The 16,902-nt window shown below is 42.3% G+C and overlaps 1 protein-coding gene and 1 pseudogene across 1 annotated transcript; one reads left to right on the top strand and one right to left on the bottom strand.

Moving 5' to 3' along the window:
• Positions 1-427: 427 nt before the first annotated feature.
• LOC124150406 (lysosomal acid lipase/cholesteryl ester hydrolase-like) lies at positions 428-11,707 on the bottom strand. The gene is made up of 9 exons (XM_046522409.2): positions 11,553-11,707; positions 6,829-7,023; positions 5,973-6,093; positions 5,560-5,755; positions 5,218-5,461; positions 4,778-4,927; positions 4,258-4,329; positions 3,629-3,700; positions 428-2,340 (listed from the first exon to the last, which is right to left on the bottom strand). The coding sequence occupies exons 1-9, from the start codon at positions 11,607-11,609 to the stop codon at positions 2,113-2,115; spliced, it is 1,335 nt and encodes a 444-aa protein (XP_046378365.2). The 5' UTR covers positions 11,610-11,707; the 3' UTR covers positions 428-2,112.
• LOC124150379 lies at positions 11,706-14,046 on the top strand (annotated as a pseudogene).
• The last annotated feature ends 2,856 nt before the right edge of the window (positions 14,047-16,902 follow it).

The following is a 16,902-nucleotide window of genomic DNA, read 5'->3' as shown; positions in this document are numbered from 1 at the left end:
GCTGTCTCCAGGCTGTCTCCAGGCTGTCTCCCTGACTGACCATGTCAGTCGGGTTTTGTAGAGCGAGGTATTACGTAACGTGTGGCAAGGTCATTGTCCCACGTGTATGTATATACGTAAGATCCGGCGACGTTAGGAGATGTTAATTAAAATTTAAAAATAGCGCTGGAGATTAAGGGTCCTGCCCGGAGGGGCTTATGATATAAGAGGGGAACGCCGAATGTTTGCTGAATATATTAAACAGACAAAGGGCATAGAATTTCGGTGCACTTGGAAACATATTGAACCAGTTAGGTATTAAGATAAATGAAATGTAAAATAAAAGTATTGAAACGGTTTGCACTATTTAAGTAAAAGTATTGAAATGGTTTGCACTATAACAATACCCCTGAACGTCGTGGAGCTTTTGTCCTCAAAAGCTTTTTAAAAATAATGACAATATGGAGTACAAGTACAAGTACAGATCAATGCAAATGACATCGACAGGTTGACAAGTGGTTGCTTCATGCAGTACACTTGACTGAGATGAATGAAATGACATTAGATAAGATATACAGGCGTGTAAAAGTAAATAAGTGAATAACAACATTGTCAATATCCGTGAAACAACTATACATAACATTAACAAGTTGAGCGGAGGTGCCGGCTCGTACACACAAAATACAGGTGAGCGGAGATTCCGGCTCATACACAAAGAACATTGGACGAGTTTCCACCGAGCGGCACATCCTGCTCGCGGTCGCCCTTGCAGTCGGAATACCAGACTGCTAGATCACAGGTATCACATTGAAACAGACAATAAACATTGTTGAAGTAAAGTAGACTGATGACGTAGGGACAAAAACATAATGTGCGTAAAGCGTTGTCGTTTGCATATGAAAGTAATATTTTCATGATAACAGTAAGATCTTTGAAATTGGGAGTCTTATATTGTGAGCCTAGACTCGACAAGGCTAGCAGATGTGAAGTGTGATCTGCGCTAAAAAGTAGAATGTGTATGCAAAACCTAACCAACTTCATAAGTCTAAACTGGAATGTAATGAAAAATTCAATCATGTGAAATTGTCTCGAAGATATTTGAACGAATCCTATTTTGTGTGCCAGAGACCATTTACGGTTGATCGCACGAATATACATAATTTTCGCCGGTATCATAATTCAGCACAAAATCACGTTGGCAAAACGAAGAAGTAGGATATAGACTGTATATACAATCTCCACTGAATAAACTTGGTAAGCACGAGGCTCCCTAACTTATTATACTTCTACAATCGCTGCTACTACATCGATTTTATCAGTTTTCACAAAGAGTACAAATAATTTCAGTGCTTACATACTCAAAAAGGAATAAATGAAGCTATAAGCAGGAAATTGTAGGGTATTGGAAACTTTGTGAAAGCTATTGTCTATAGTAATGGTTAAAGGGCCACAAATTAAAAGAAAAATCCTTGAAACCGGGAGTCTGATTTGTATGGGACGACTCGGAACCCGCAGATATCGAAATGGTTTGCACTATAACAAAGGTTATAAGTGGAAAAAAAAAAATTCTTTAACTAAAAAAACAACGGGCGTGGGCTTGAGTATATTCAAGTATAGATACTGAGGGATTCCAATGTGAGGACATTACTGGTCAAATTGATGGCTTGTGCAAAGTGAAGTGTTTCATTTGTTAATTGTCTTCTTTGACGTCAAAATAATAATTATGGTTTGTTGAAAGTGTTTTAACATTTTACGTTTCGTGCTGGGATAGAGCTGTAGCCTCATAACAAATCACGTCTTAACAAAATTGTTTTATTAGCAAGCAGTATTGCCGGAGTACCTTTTGACAATCGGATCATTTTATATCAAAACGTGTTCTAAACTTACTCATAAAAAATTATCTGATCCAGACCACTTGTTAAGTCATGAACCTACACTCATTGCCACGGTTAAAAACAAACAGCTCGGAGATCTTTTATCCCAATTAACAGTCGTCTTTCAAACAATTGTTAATTATCTTATTAATTGTCTTATTGACCACAGATAATTATTAGTCCTTCGGGGCTGTGAGTTAATTATAAAACAACACTCGCAATGACTTTTCTTTTTCTTTGGGTCTAAGATGTGGTTTGATCAACCAAAAATAATCCGTTTAATTTTATCGTAACAGAGAACCGGGGCGTCCATAGCCAAAGTGAAGTCCAAATGTTCCCAGTGAGGGATCACGTGATCTCCCACAATGTGCTTCAGCTGAGACCGGATCCACGTGACATCATCCGGGTCTGCCAGGAAGTCATTTCCTCCGCTAAACAACACCACGGGCACGTCCATCTCATCCGGGCGGTAGGCAGGCGGTGTGGCCTGGAAGAGAGGTCATTTCTGTAGTGTATTTGACTGAATCAGTGTCATATGATAATGTCTGTAGGCGGCGTGGCAATTCAAGCAATATCGCGGTGGGGGACACCACAAATATGGGGAATCGAACCCGAGCCATCGGTGTGACAAGCGAACACTTTAACCACTAGGCCAACCCACTGCCTCTGATATAACGGGCCCCTGATGAAACTTGACATGGATTGAGGTTATTTCATCCTATCAGCCTACCAGTCACCTCATCAACTAGAATCACATCGTATTTGTAATTTACTATAGTAAATAATAATAGTAGTAACACATTGGCATCAAACCACGTGCACTTCATCACAACCGTATTCAATTCTTTATTTCTGTACGTGAGGCCAGTTGGCCATATACAAGAATAATATAACAACAGTGAAAGATGAGGTTGGTACATATATAGGATATTGCTAATCCTTATATACCGATTGCTTTCAAAGAGGAAAGCACGTTGTATTTTATGACACATTTAAGTATGCTTCACATTTTGAGATTTATGGACAAATAAAGATAACTTTTCAATATGACTTCTTTTGTGAAGACATAATATTTACAAAGGACTGAAGAGAACATTGTGCGATATACTTCCCAGGAAGACACTGTTCTCTAAGATTTTAATAAACTTGACAAATCATAACAATGTGGAACAGTCTTCAACAGATGTAAATTACATATGAAACATAATGGCTGACTTTTAATTACCGTATTGTTACAGGTTTATGTTACGCGCCTACTCTTCCCCCATGTGTTTGTAATCTTGTCTTCTACCCAGTGGTTGAACACTTGTTTGATAAAGGCACCAGTCAATCCTGTTTTCATCGATACTACAACTTGTGAATGCCACTTACATATATGGCTTACACTGGTTCATACCTCTAGTCACAGGTACTGGGAGCGGTTGCAAGTGTGTAGAACTTGGCTACAGAACACAAAGTGATCTACCGCACGTTAAACGTTTCAACTGGATTTTGAATTAAGAAAAAAAAGCATTGAAAGGGGCGGATCCAGCATTTTCAAAAGGAAGGGGTCCAAAATATCAAACTCCTCTTTAATAATGTTACTACCCACAACATACTACATTTGTTTTTCAAAAGGAGAGAGGGGGACGGCCCCCCCCCCCCCCCCCCCCCCGTAGATCCGCCTATGCATGAGATTTGACACGTGGTGTATACAGACACGTGTCGACAGCCGCAAGATGGCGCGTGTGTGGTGCGGGGTTGAGGACGGAGTCGTCCTGATTGGCTGCACTCACCTGTCCATAGTGCGCCGTATTGGCAGCCGCGGACCCGAAGTCAAACATCAGGAACTTGTCGGAGTTGACGCCCTGGGAAGAAAAGTGAGAGATTGTTGAAGCACCATTGCAGTTTTAGTGTCTCACCTGTCTATATACGATGAAAGGACCAGTGTCTCAGCTGTCAATCAATATATGGGTGTGGACCAGTGTCTCATCTGTCCATGTCTATACATTGGCGTAAAGGTGAGTGTCTCATCGGCCCATGTCTTCATGTCAATGTCTCAACTCACCTTGTCTTCATGTCTCACCTGACCATCTCATCATGTCTCATTTGTCCATGTCTTCATGTCTCACCTGACCATGTCTTTATGTCCCAACTGACAACGTCTTCATGTCTCACCTGACCACGTCTTCATACCTCAGTGGGTGAGTGAGTATGGTTTTACGCCGCTTTTAGCAATTTTCCACCTATATCATGGCGGGGGACACCAGAAATGGTCTTCACACATTGTACCAACGTCGGGAATTGAACCCGAGTCTTCGGCGTGACGAGCGAACGCTTTAACCACTAGGCTACCCGACCCCACTCTTCATGTCTCAACTGACCATGGTTTCATGTCTAAACTGTCCACGTCTTCATGGCTCACCTGTCCGAAGTGCAACATGTTCTGTGTGGAGGTTCCGGAGGGTGTGTGTGCCATATACACGGGAACTCGAGACTGTAAACACGATACAGGGATATTATTTACATGATATATACCCCCGAGTGTACTTTAAGTCCCAATTTACCCTAATCTATCATCTAGGACACAAATGTTACCAATGTCAAATTCTCGTTCATTGAGTCCGTTTGATTGGTAGACTGGTTCCCGGATCCTCCGCTTGGTGTCGCTGCACTTGTTCCGCAGTCTGTCGCAGGAACGAACGGGAACCAGTCTATTTGATTGGTAGTTAATTTAAGCTCATTGCCAAGAGAGATTCCTTGCAAAAAGTTGTGATCTGGGAGATGACGATGGTGACGTCACTTCCGAGACGAAGATTTTTTACTGGCAAATGGGTCATTTGTATTTATCACAATAGAATGGAGATATTACACCTAGGAATACCGAGGATGGCGTAACCCTTGACACCTAGAATCAGTATACAGCCAGGGAGACAAAGACCTACAGAATTGAATGACCGGTAGTCGAAGCCATTCAGGACAAAATACAGATTCTCGCAGAGGACAGGAGCAACTTTACACATGGTTCTCGCCAGCCATTTGGTCAGATTAGTACTCGGCAGCAACTCGCCGTGGCCTAACAAAGCAAAGGCTTCCTGAAACAAAACCAGGAATACATAAAACATCGATCACGTCTTGGCGGGGATTTCGTTTTAGGCAGAATATCTTTTTCAGTCAGACACACAATATAAAATATACACACAAGCCACAAATATGCCACACAATTCCGTGTTGACCCACAGCATATTGTGCATTTCTTGTGAAAGGATTATTTATGATTTTTGTAAAACCTGTGGACACATTTTTTCCAGCATTTTCGGGAACAAATATTTTTCCTCCACAGAAATACCAACTCGTATTTCCAACACATTGGGGTAAAGCTTGCCTTAAGTTCCTTCGAGAACGGCGCCAGAAGTCTGAGAGGACTCTTGATGTGTCCGACGGTCGCCACTGGGGCCAGGGCGATGAAGGTCTTGACCAGCTGACCCAGAGTCTTGTTCTGACTGAAGCCCGCGAAGCCGATGAGTGTCCCCTGAGAGTGTCCGACATAGTGGACCTGGGGCTGCCCGGTCGTCTGTACGATGTAGTCAATCATGGCGGGCAGGTCGTACTTCGCCATCTCGTCGTAACTGCGGAGATTAGTATTGTATGTTTGTAAGCTTACTTGTGTGGATCGCGTGGACTTTGATCATTAACTTTATCTATATTTCTACGTCTGTATATATACCTCCATTCCCAGAACTCCCTGTCCGATGGTTTCAGCGTCTTGTGGGCACGTGAGTAAGTGTTCCCGCGCACGTTGCCCAGCCACACGTCTGCACCAGCGTCGGCCAGGATGAAAGCGAGGCTCTCGTTGGCGAGGTTCACCAGAAAGTTAGGTGAGCTACCCAGAAGGCCATGTTGCAGCATCACCGCGCGCTTGGCTTTAAACAATAAAGTAACAGACCTGAGTAAGTTGAGACAATTCACCTGGTCACGTACTGGTGATGTTCTGGGGTCATGTTCCTTTGCACACGATAAATTTAGGATAACAACTTATTCCCTAGCATGAATTATAGACATCTACCTGTTACGTAAGGAATGACGAAATTCACCGTGGTATTGTTGTTTTTATAATGCACATGAAGACGCATCTGTTACCTGTCCCCGACGAGTTGTCTCCCCTGCCGTGAGGGATCCGCTGCATGTTGAGGATGAATCCGTCTTCTGTAGTGACGTAGTGGTTCTCACACGGGAAGCCCTTGCTGGTGATCAGCTGCGTCTGGGGACAACGAGGGAGTCGAACAGTCACAGACACAAAGAAGGTCCCCGAGAGGGTGTAAGTAAGTATACGTAACAAATATGCTTCCATTAGACATAAAAAAGTATATTGTATCATCTGACGAATTGTTCCCAACCCCCATCCCCTCTTGTTTCAATTGTGCTTCAATATAATAGTCATGTACACAACGTTCACATTATGTATAGTGTTCCATGTTCCCGAGGCAAGGCTGTTAACTGGCTAGGAAAGTCCAGTATAGTCAGTTAAGACCCTCGCCTCGGGTAGATGGTGGTGTTCAGCATGCATAGGGACTCCCCTTTAAGTGCTGGAAAGCCCGTCAGACGAGAACCACACGGCATCATGTACTGTACAGTATCTCGTCTTACTGTAATACAGTGAGTTGGCTGGTGTTACGATATGAACAGAATTTGCGTTGTGTCGCGACGTGTCAGCTTCATGAGTGAGGAAAGTCCGAAATGATGCAGGTCTACAATTTTGGTCATCCACAGGCGCGGTGAAACAAAGTCGAGGCAAATCTGTGATTCAAACCCACAATAATAACTTTATAGTGTACCTAAGGGACATAACTCTGCACAACGAGCGCGGTGCCTCAAACAACTGAGTCACTCGTCCCTCTCCTCCTCCTTCCTCCCTTACTGCAATAGAATGTCCATGAAATATATGTTTTTTTCACTGATTGAGCTTTTGGGACAAAGGTTGTTTTTTTTTACTTACAGCATCCATGTACACCTCCGGGTCGACGGGTACCCGGAAGTGCGGTGCAGTGACTGGGACCTCCTGCGGGGAAACGATCCCGACGGCAGTTGCCAGGGTGACGAGACTTAGCAACATGATGGATGTCCTCCCGAGTCCGGTAAGGTCCAAGTTGTGGCAACACGTCTCGCCTGATATCAGTCCAACTACAGGCCGCTGTCCCACAAAAAGCAGAAGGTTGTTGTGTTGTTCCTTCTCACGCCTATCTGTGCCGCTCATTACCGAGGTCGGCAACAGGTAATCAAAATACTATAGGAATCAGAGTTAAATTATTATTTTTGTTTATTGATTTACTCTCAAACACATTGTTCTATCAAATTATATTTTTTTCTGCTGAGGGGCGACTGTAAAGAAACATTTGTCAATATCTAACAATATTTATACGATTATTTCAAACTTGTCCGCAATTTCAAAATGTTTATTTCCAGTTGGCCAAACAAGATCACTCTCCTACCTTGCCGTTTTGTTATACATGTTCTGGCAACTGTTAACAGTAGTACACAGTACATGTATACATAGTACACACACACACACACACACACACACACACACACACACAGTACAGTGCAGTGGTACGGTGTACATAATGATGGTACGGACATTAATCCTGTAATATACAGAATGGCACAGGTTATGCATGGTTATACTATACATGTAATAATCACCCGCGAAGATCCAGGTTGAAAAAGATCTTTAACAACCCATGCTTGCCGTATAAGGCGACTATGCTTGTTGTAAGAGGCGACTAACGGGATCGGGTGGCCAGGCTCTCTGACTCTGGTTAATGACTCTGGTTAATGCATGTCATCGTATCCCAATTGCGTAGATCAATGCTCATGATGTAGGCTAATGTCAACCACTGGATTGTCTGGTCCAGACTCTATTATTAACAGACCGCCGTCATATAGCTGGAATATTGCTGAGTGCTTACGCTTTGGTCCGGTGAGTTAACAACTCAGTATTACGTATGGTTAGCCCCATGCTCAAGGGCGATATGGACTGTCGCGTCCGCCCAGAGTGTCAAAGGTGTATTATACCAATGGCCTACTTCTACAGGAAGCGTGGTATTGCGTGTACAACATTCTAACTTAACGTGATATGTTGACGGGTAACCAAATTTACCTTTACGGCCCAAATATTGGCTTTATATAATTATACATAATTCATTATTTAGGATAGAATATCCTCATATCCCTTTAGCTGCAGGTGTGAAATGGATGCTTTGACTGTCCTCTGTGCGAGATGAGATGTGTTTCTTGTTCTTTTTCAGACAGAGTGAGTAGAGTGCTTGAACGCCGTCTTTGAGTACTTTTGTTTCAGACAAAATATCAGGGGTTCGTGAAATCAAAACATTATGATCGGTCGTCAGTAGAAAGATTGTGTTTGAAATATGACTGCCCGAGATAGAACGCTTCGCTAACCATGCACGTGGACCAAGTATTTCCTCCGTGAACGTCGGAAGAGGGTCATTCTTTATATTGACACTAAAGTGAAAGGTCGTTAAATCGCTCTGAGCCATTAGTCTTGTTGACTTGTATTCCTTCTTTTGTTTGTTTCTTTGTTGTTTAACACCGCACACAGCAATATTCAAGTTATATGACGACGGTCTGTAAAATAATCAAGTCTGGATCAGACAATCCAGTGATTGAAATCATGAGCATCGATCCACACAATTGAGATCGATGACATGCATCACCCAAGTCAACGAGCATGTTCACCCGATCCCGTTAGTCGCCTAACGCCTAACGGCAAGCATGGGTTGCTGAGGACCTATTCTACCCCGGATCTTCACGGGTAACTTTTCCTATAGTAGCCACAGCAACTCGTATGCTCTCTACTTTTGCTTTAATGCAGTATTGGTGATCAGATTGGGACGGGGTCGTCAGAACGTGGTGAACGGCTATTGGAAAGCTTTAAACTGGTAGAACTCAGCGAGAAGTAGCCAGTGTCCTCAGTGCGTCTTTGCTACGGGTGTCTGCAGACACAAACTATTAATGATCGTCTCTGCACAGGGTACCCTAGGTAAACAACATAAATCCGGGATCTTTCAAGAAATCGAGCCGAACAGCCAATCAAATCACGCCAGGCCTCAAGAGTTTAAGTTACTGTACAGACGATAAGAAATCGTCCGCTTGCACGGCGACCTTAGAGCATAGACACTGGGGGAATCGCAGATGGTCTCGTGCAATGTTTTCAGGAATTCCAGATTTTTCCTCTTGTCTTTCTGGATAGGCTTTGACGTGTCTGGAGGCATCCTAACGAACGTCAACGTAAGGTAACATGACAGATTTGGACGTCGGTCTGTAAAGATGTGGGGCGGGGTCATTACGGCCGCCAGAACGTCACTGCATATAGTCCATGTAAAGAATCACTGGACAGTACTACCATCACCCTGATGTTCTTAACCTGTGTGTACGTTTGATGATTTGTTTACAATCAAATCGCTATTTTAGGGCGATTTTTCACATCTTATTCCGATGGAAATGTGATGGAAATGCAATCATTTCGGTACCCACCTGCTTGAACCTATTGGGGTCAACTGCAGTATTTGGGTCCCCACTTCGGGGGTTTCCGTAAGGCAACCGCTGCCTTCGGCAGTTTCAGTACGGAAGCAAAAAGGACCCCAAAAATGAGCTGGACGTGAAAAGTATGGTCTAAAACTCCGCCTCTGTTGGGGTAGAGAGTTTTACGATAGAAAGTGAAGCCGAATTATTGAACTGTCAACTTTTTGTTGTTTGTGGGCGGGACATAAATGACGTAGGACGTCACGTGTCTGATCATGTGACTTTCCTTATATGGACTCGTTACTACGAAAGCAACTTCGCTCATAACTTGTAAATTCATAAAGTGTGGCTTGTACAAATAAAACAGTCGACTTGGCGTACAGTGAAGACATCTTTGCATAGGTATGGGGCGAATGCGGGAATGTATGACAATTATTTTGTTCAAAACATTATCAGAAAAGAAATATTTCAGTTGTTCAATTGATCAGTTCACCGGCTGTGTTTACATTTATTAAACTTAGGAAGCAAAATGATCGTTTAAGAAAAAGATGAAAAAGAAGCAGAAAAAGAAATTGAACTAGGTCTAGATGGATCCACAGACTTAGGTCCTAGAATCTATATGAGTCAAAACGAATTCAACGTTTCAAATGAATTGTTTGAATGAGAAAGTATCTATCGATGATAATTTTCCTATGAAAATTCACATGCTTTTATGAATGAAGTTATACTATATTGCGATTTATTTGAAAAAGGGGGATCCTCCCCCTTTACCCCCCGTATTTTTCTTTAAAAATGTCATAAAGGTGGGGTTGTACCTGCCTTGAACCCCGCTGTGTTGTCCGCCCAACAAAATATATTGTTCAAGTAACAGAATGAACTTACCGTCGTGCGATTTATTTGAAAAAAGGGGGGTGTGACCCCCCTTTACCCCCCATTTTTACTTTAATATTTTGACAAGGGGGGACAAACCCCCCTTGTACCCCCCGTGTGTTGTCTGTGTAAGAAAATACTGAACTGCAGACAGCGTTCGGTAGAAAAATGGCGGCCAACAAATCCTCTCGCTTCGACCGTAAATAACGAACTGCGCATGCGTGGAACGTTTTTCATTCGACAACTTCCGTAAACACGTAAAAACGTTCCTTCCGAAGTGGGGACCAAAATACTGCAGTCTTTAGCTGAAACCTGACGTAAAGATTTACATTTTCTCGCTTTCCTAGTCGATTTCTCGATCTCGCATCCTTCTACCTCCGCCATTGTCAACACAGTCGCTTCTTACATACATCATCAATAATCAGTGAAATGTTGAAAAAGAACTTCACAAAAACAATCAATGTCCCACGGTATAGTTTCATAGTTATACGACGTGCGTATATCACTTCTTAGTATTGAACACTGAATACAATACTTCCAAATGTAATGAATGTTTGATGATAGAAGGGGCAAATATCTATTTTTCAGTTCCGTTTTCAATATCCGGGTCCGACCATTACTTTATCTCTCTCGCCACAGGAGTCCGTATCTAAAAATAGACGCCCTCATGCATATTCAGGATTATGCATGAGGGTGTCTATTTTTAGATACGGACTCCTGTGCTCTCGCTCATTTCATCGTTATTCGCCATATTTGTTCTATATTCAAAATGGGAAGAGCTATTGTGTATTTTAGATTTGCATTTTAAAAAATGGGCCGACAGTGACACAAAAGAGCACACGTATCCATGTTGCAGGACAAGTATTTTAGTATCTTTTATGTTGATTTCGCCTTATCTTCCGCATTTTACAGTCCGTGTCTGAAACCGGCATGCGCTTTGAGTTTCTATTTCCGTGTCCTACACACGTCAGAGTGGCCAGACACCATGGAATCCACTCGAACATTCACCTTTTCTGATGAAGGGGATACAATGGAAAAATTCTCATCCCATAGGTACCGTTACCTAATTTCGTGGATAACCTTGATTCGTGGATCGCGGTAATTATCGTGATATCTCGTTAATTAAGTCTCGTATGACGTCACACAGCGGTGCTTTTGATGTACACACTGTCACGCCTTGCTGACAAAAATATTCCGAATCGCTGCATTACACGTAAGTACAGAAAAACCAAATGTCCAACACTGAGATAAATAGCCCTAGATCACTAATACCAAATTTCATATTTACAAAACATCAAATAAAATATATACCGTAAGCACCACCCTTCTCATCTCACGTCGCCTGCTTGTGTAGATGTCAATTAACATAAGTCACGTGACTTGAGGTGCTGCCGTCTGTTAAAATTATAAATCTATGGAAACATTTTCGGGCCATCTCGTATAGCTTTTTTTTCATTTTCATAGGGTTCACCGACGCCTTCGCGACAGGGATACAAAAGTTATTCGCCTACAGCTTTGACTAATGCTTACTTGGAAGTCAAAAACAATAAAGTTGCAGTTCATAGAGCGACATTAAACTTCTCTGTACCCGAGCAAACACTGAGAGACAGGATAAAAGGCAAGATCAATGTTGACACTGTCAAGTCAGGTGCAACTCCAATTTTTGATGCGGAGCAGGAAACTAGACTTGTTGACCATGTGACATACATGGCATCCATCGGATACGGATATACCAGGAAGGAAGTTGTCGGGTCTAACTTTGCTTGTCAGTTAGGAAAACGTGACCTGTCCCATCCATTATCTGTCAAGTGGTTATATGGTCTGTTGGAGCGATGGCCAGAGTTGAAAGTTAGAAGTGCCAAGTCTCTCACGGAACTTCGTGCCAAAGCAAGTTCAGAGGAATGCATCAACAAATATTTTGATGAATTTGCCATGATTATGGACAAATACGGTTTCCAATCAAGACCAGAAGCAATTTATAACGTTGACGAGAAAGGAATCAACCAGTCCCATGTCGCACCGAAAATTGTTGGCTCAAGAAATTCCGTGGCCTACGAGATTTCTTCGGAGAGATCGTCTGTCGTCACACTTTTGGGATGTGGAAACGCTCTGGGCACATTTATTCCACCTTTCTTTGTATTTGCGGGAGCTAGAATGCGCAGTGAATTGCTTGAAGGCTGTACAGCGGGAAGTGAAGGAACTGTTTCTGAATCAGGATGGTCAAATGGTGTTATATTCCAAGATTACTTGGACAGGCATTTCCTTCGATATGCATCTCCAGCAACGCCGAATAGACCTTTGCTTCTTCTGTACGAGGGGCGGTCGGGTAGCCTCGTGGTTAAAGCGTTCGCTCGTCACGCCGAAGACCCGGGTTCGATTCCCGACATGGGTAAAATGTGTGAAGCCCATTTCTGGTGTCCCCCGCCGTGATATTGCTGGAATATTGCTAAAAGCGGCGTAAAACCATACTCACTCATTCACTCTTCTGTACGATGGCCACAAGTCGCACATTTCTCCGTCTCTGATAGACTGGGCAAAAGATCACAATATTGTGTTGTTTGTCCTCCCGGCTCACACAATATTTTGCAGCCAATGGACGTGGGATGTTTCGGTCCGTTTACAAAAATCTACAATGCCGAATGTCACAAGCTATTGAAGTCTGATGGTACCACAGTCAACAGATATAACATCGCCTCCGTAGCCTGCAGGGCATATTCTGCTGCTTTAACGCCTGGTCACTTGCAGTCGGCATTCAGAAAGTCTGGAATCTATCCCTTTTCGCCAGATATGATTTATAAATCTGCATTCCAACCAGCTGCTTTTATCCACGCATCACACGTTGAAGACAAGTCGCAGCAAGTACCAGCTACTGACGACGTACACAGCCCACGTTCGAACCCTAACGTTGAGAAAGAAAATATCGTCACTAACTTTGACCAAACCCAATTCTTTGTTGACCAGCTTCCCGTCATTCAGAAGAAGCAAAGAAAACCACGTAGATCTATCCACAAGATCGTTAGCGGCAAAGCCATAACTGAACCAGAGATAGAAATTCAAGTTAAAAACTATGTTAAAAGTTCAACTTCTAAACAGCCAGTACCAACAAAGAAACGACCAGCAAAGTCACATACATATGCTAAACAATCTCAAAAGAAACATAAAAGTACCACCGAGCCAGCAGCGGGACCGTCCGGTGCGATCAATCTACTATACAGCAGTGACAGTGAGGATTCGCCAATATCCGATGACAAAACATGTTGCGTGTGTCATCACTTTCAGCCCGCTGAACTGGCCCAATGCACATCACTGTTTTTCGTACAATGGGGGCAGTGCATGTATCATGACTGTAACCACTGGGTGCACTTGCAGTATTGTTGTCCAGTGCGCGTGCTTCGGACGCATGACACGTTTTATTGCCCTTGCCATGGTCTGCCATGCAAACCATCGGAAGAGTAGGACTGAAAGAGGACACAAACTTACCTGTAAATAGGGTACATAACTTTATTGACAAGATTCGTTTTGGAGTTGTGTGTTAAATATCTATGCTCTTCAACTGTTATCAGCCGACACAAAAATGCTGGTAGGTATAGATTCGAATTCATAAAAAAATATTACACAGTTACGGTACTGGGCTTTCGTACATAGCGATACAATAATCTACTACGTAATCCACGAATCAAGGTGACGTCACATTTTGTGTGCACATGAATGGCTGATGAATGCAAATGGCTTCGGTAAACAAACTTTTCAGTCACGAGTGGAATCTTCGTCATTTTCTTATAGTTTAATAGATGAATTAAATGATCAGTGAGTATACAAAACAAAATCGGACATTAAAACCACGAATTTGGGTGAACTTTCCTTATATCCACGAATCAAGGTTACGCGAGGGTATACCCACACAGGAACTCGTTATTGGTCAGTAAATAAAAATATATACCCCCTATATGTAAGTGGAGAAAAGGAGCGTCACTCGCCATCTTGCCTGTTTGTTTACATTCGATATCCACGGCGATTTTTTTATTATAAGCTTATTGACAAGCGCATTTCTGGCCGTAGATTGATCGATAATACATTTCTACACATGTACAAGTCATCTACATTCGAACAATGTCCCTTACTTACCGAAATATCGACAGTTTATTTCGCGACCTGGGAAAATGTTACCAACCCCGAGCGGAAGTAAATTTCAAACGCGGGCAGAATCGAGCGAGCCACCTGATTGGCTGACCTACTTATGTCAAGACAGCGTGAAAACAACAACACATGTGCAACCAGCTTTGACTTAAGAACAAGTGTTTGCATGGAATTTGATCAAAGATGGACACAACACTCTAATCTGGCCAGGCTGGCACAGGAAAAACGGTTCTTATCAAGGAAATTACGGAGAGACTGAAGAGAAATGGAATCTACAGTTCTGACATGTTACTGTTGACTTTAAACAATTCAAAGATAATACCTTCAAACAGTTAGCAGAGTATGCAATGGGTTCCTTCTCAAAATTTAGCTGAAGAACAATATTTTCTTTCTCATCTGATATTCTGTTAGGAGATATGCCCTGACAGTATCTTGTCACATTCAGTGTCGAAAAGAATGAGTTACGTTTTTTTGAGTCGTAATGTATAGACTGAATACCAAAAGTGTCATTTATTACTGTACCACTGACGGAAAGATGTACATGCCCACCAGTAGAAAATCTCACTTGTAAATATATCATGTTCCCATTACAGGATAATCCTGTCTGCCTTCCAACAGTTATAGAGTATGCAGTACAAAATAGTCTTTTGGAATGTTATCAGATATTGCAGCAAATTCAATGTTTTGTGTCTGTTCAGATCTCACATTGATGCCACGGTAAACCGTGATGTTTTTTTGTCCAATCACCAGGTTTTCGGTGCCTGGTTGTGGTGATATTTGGAAAAGCATTTTTTTATATATTTTCCGACAAACACTTTTGATCTGTGACCAAAGTTGTCACAAAATTTCTGGAAAATCTCTTCAACTGGTTTAGTACTTTTGCTATCTTCAACATACTTTTCATGTACAAGAATGTTTCAAGAACTTTACATAACTGAAAATTGAATTATTGTAACATCGCAATATAGCTGCCATTGGTAAAAATTCAGAATTTCATATATTATAATGGCACATCATGAGATTTGGGTGTTTGTGATATTCATATTATCATGTAATGTTGTAATTTACTTATTATTCTTAAATAGATTTATTACTTTGCATTCATGATAAATATTAACTTGAAATGTTCACTTTATTCATTTTCAATCTGCTTGACCAGTAATCATAATGTCATAAGGCACAGGCAGTATACATGAAAATGTGCCTATTATATTAATATAGTGATGTAAATTTAAAATTCACCAGCTAATAATAGATAAGCTTTAGATGACAAGTATATTATAAAATGAAAAACATATTCATAATAAATATTTACCATTTGAAGAAATTATCTGATGTCATTTTTTAGATTCTGCTGTCGCTCCAGATAACTGTCTTCAAATTTCGCACTAATTTCTTTAATTAGAGGGCTGCGTATTTTCAGCCAATCAGGTGGCTCGCTCGATTTTGCCCGCGTTTGAAATTTACTTCCGCTCGGGGTTGGTAACATTTTCCCAGGTAGCGAAATAAACTGTCGATATTTCGGTAAGTAAGGGACATTGTTCGAATGTAGATGACTTGTACATGTGTAGAAATGTATTATCGATCAATCTACGGCAAGAAATGCGCTTGTCAATAAGCTTATAATACAAAAATCGCCGTGGATATCGAATGTTAACAAACAGGCAAGATGGCGAGTGACGCTCCATTTCTCTACTTACATATAGGGGGGGTATATATTTTTATTTACTGACCAATAACGAGTTCCTGTGTATACCCAATATTTCGGAAAAATGGCCTGAAAGTGTTCGAGTGTTTTACAGTAGGCCTGTCTTATATGGTTATCTCCCTTTACCCGCGCCTCGAGGGCGGTCGGCTAGCCTTCTGGTTAAAGCGTTAGCTCGTCACGCCGAAGACCCGGGTTCGATTCCCGACATGGGTACAATGTGTGAAGCCCTTTTCTGGTGTCCCCCGCCGTGATATTGCTGCAATATTCAAGACGACAACGCTCGTGCCCACCGTGACCGCAGCAGCAAAACATCACCAGAATGCAATGGCCAGCCATGAGTCCTGACCGTTCCCGCATAGAGCACGTCTGCGACATGATCGGGAGACGTGTACGCAGACGTCAAAGGCCATCCGCTACGTTAGCTGAACTGGGCCAGGCAATGCAATGATCGTCCCTGCACAGGGTACCCTAGGTAAACAACATAAATCCGGGATCTTTCAAGAAATCGAGCCAAACAGCCAATCAAATCACGCCAGGCCTCAAGAGTTTAAGTAACTGTACAGACGATAAGAAATCGTCCGCTTGCACGGCGACCTTAGAGCATAGAAACTGGGGGAATCGCAGATGGTCTCGTGCAATGTTTTCAGGGATTCCAGATTTTTCCTCTTGTCTTTCTGGATAGGCTTTGACGTGTCTGGAGGCATCCTAACGAACGTCAACGTAAGGTAACATGACAGATTTGGACGTCGGTCTGTATAGATGTGGGGCGGGGTCATTGCATATAGTCCATGTAAAGGATCACTGGACAGTACTACC

The sequence above is a fragment of the Haliotis rufescens genome, unplaced genomic scaffold, assembly GCF_023055435.1.
Source record: "Haliotis rufescens isolate VD_foot unplaced genomic scaffold, xgHalRufe1.0.p SCAF_20, whole genome shotgun sequence".
In the NCBI taxonomy this organism is placed as follows: Eukaryota; Metazoa; Mollusca; class Gastropoda; order Lepetellida; family Haliotidae; genus Haliotis; species Haliotis rufescens.
The sequence above is the reverse complement of the archived record's forward strand: the minus strand, read 5'-3'. Positions and strand labels throughout refer to the sequence as shown.

What these genes read in the sequence shown, in the direction of transcription:
- LOC124150406 (XM_046522409.2), bottom strand. Translation starts at nt 11,609, where the DNA reads ATGTTAATTGACATCTACACAAGCAGGCGACGTGAGATGAGAAGGGTG. An exon ending in AGACAACTCGTCGGGGACAG is followed by an intron (nt 5,756 to 5,972) that starts GTAACAGATGCG and finishes TATTGTTTAAAG; the next exon opens with CCAAGCGCGCGGTGATGCTG. An exon ending in CGTTCTCGAAGGAACTTAAG is followed by an intron (nt 4,928 to 5,217) that starts GCAAGCTTTACC and finishes GTTTTGTTTCAG; the next exon opens with GAAGCCTTTGCTTTGTTAGG.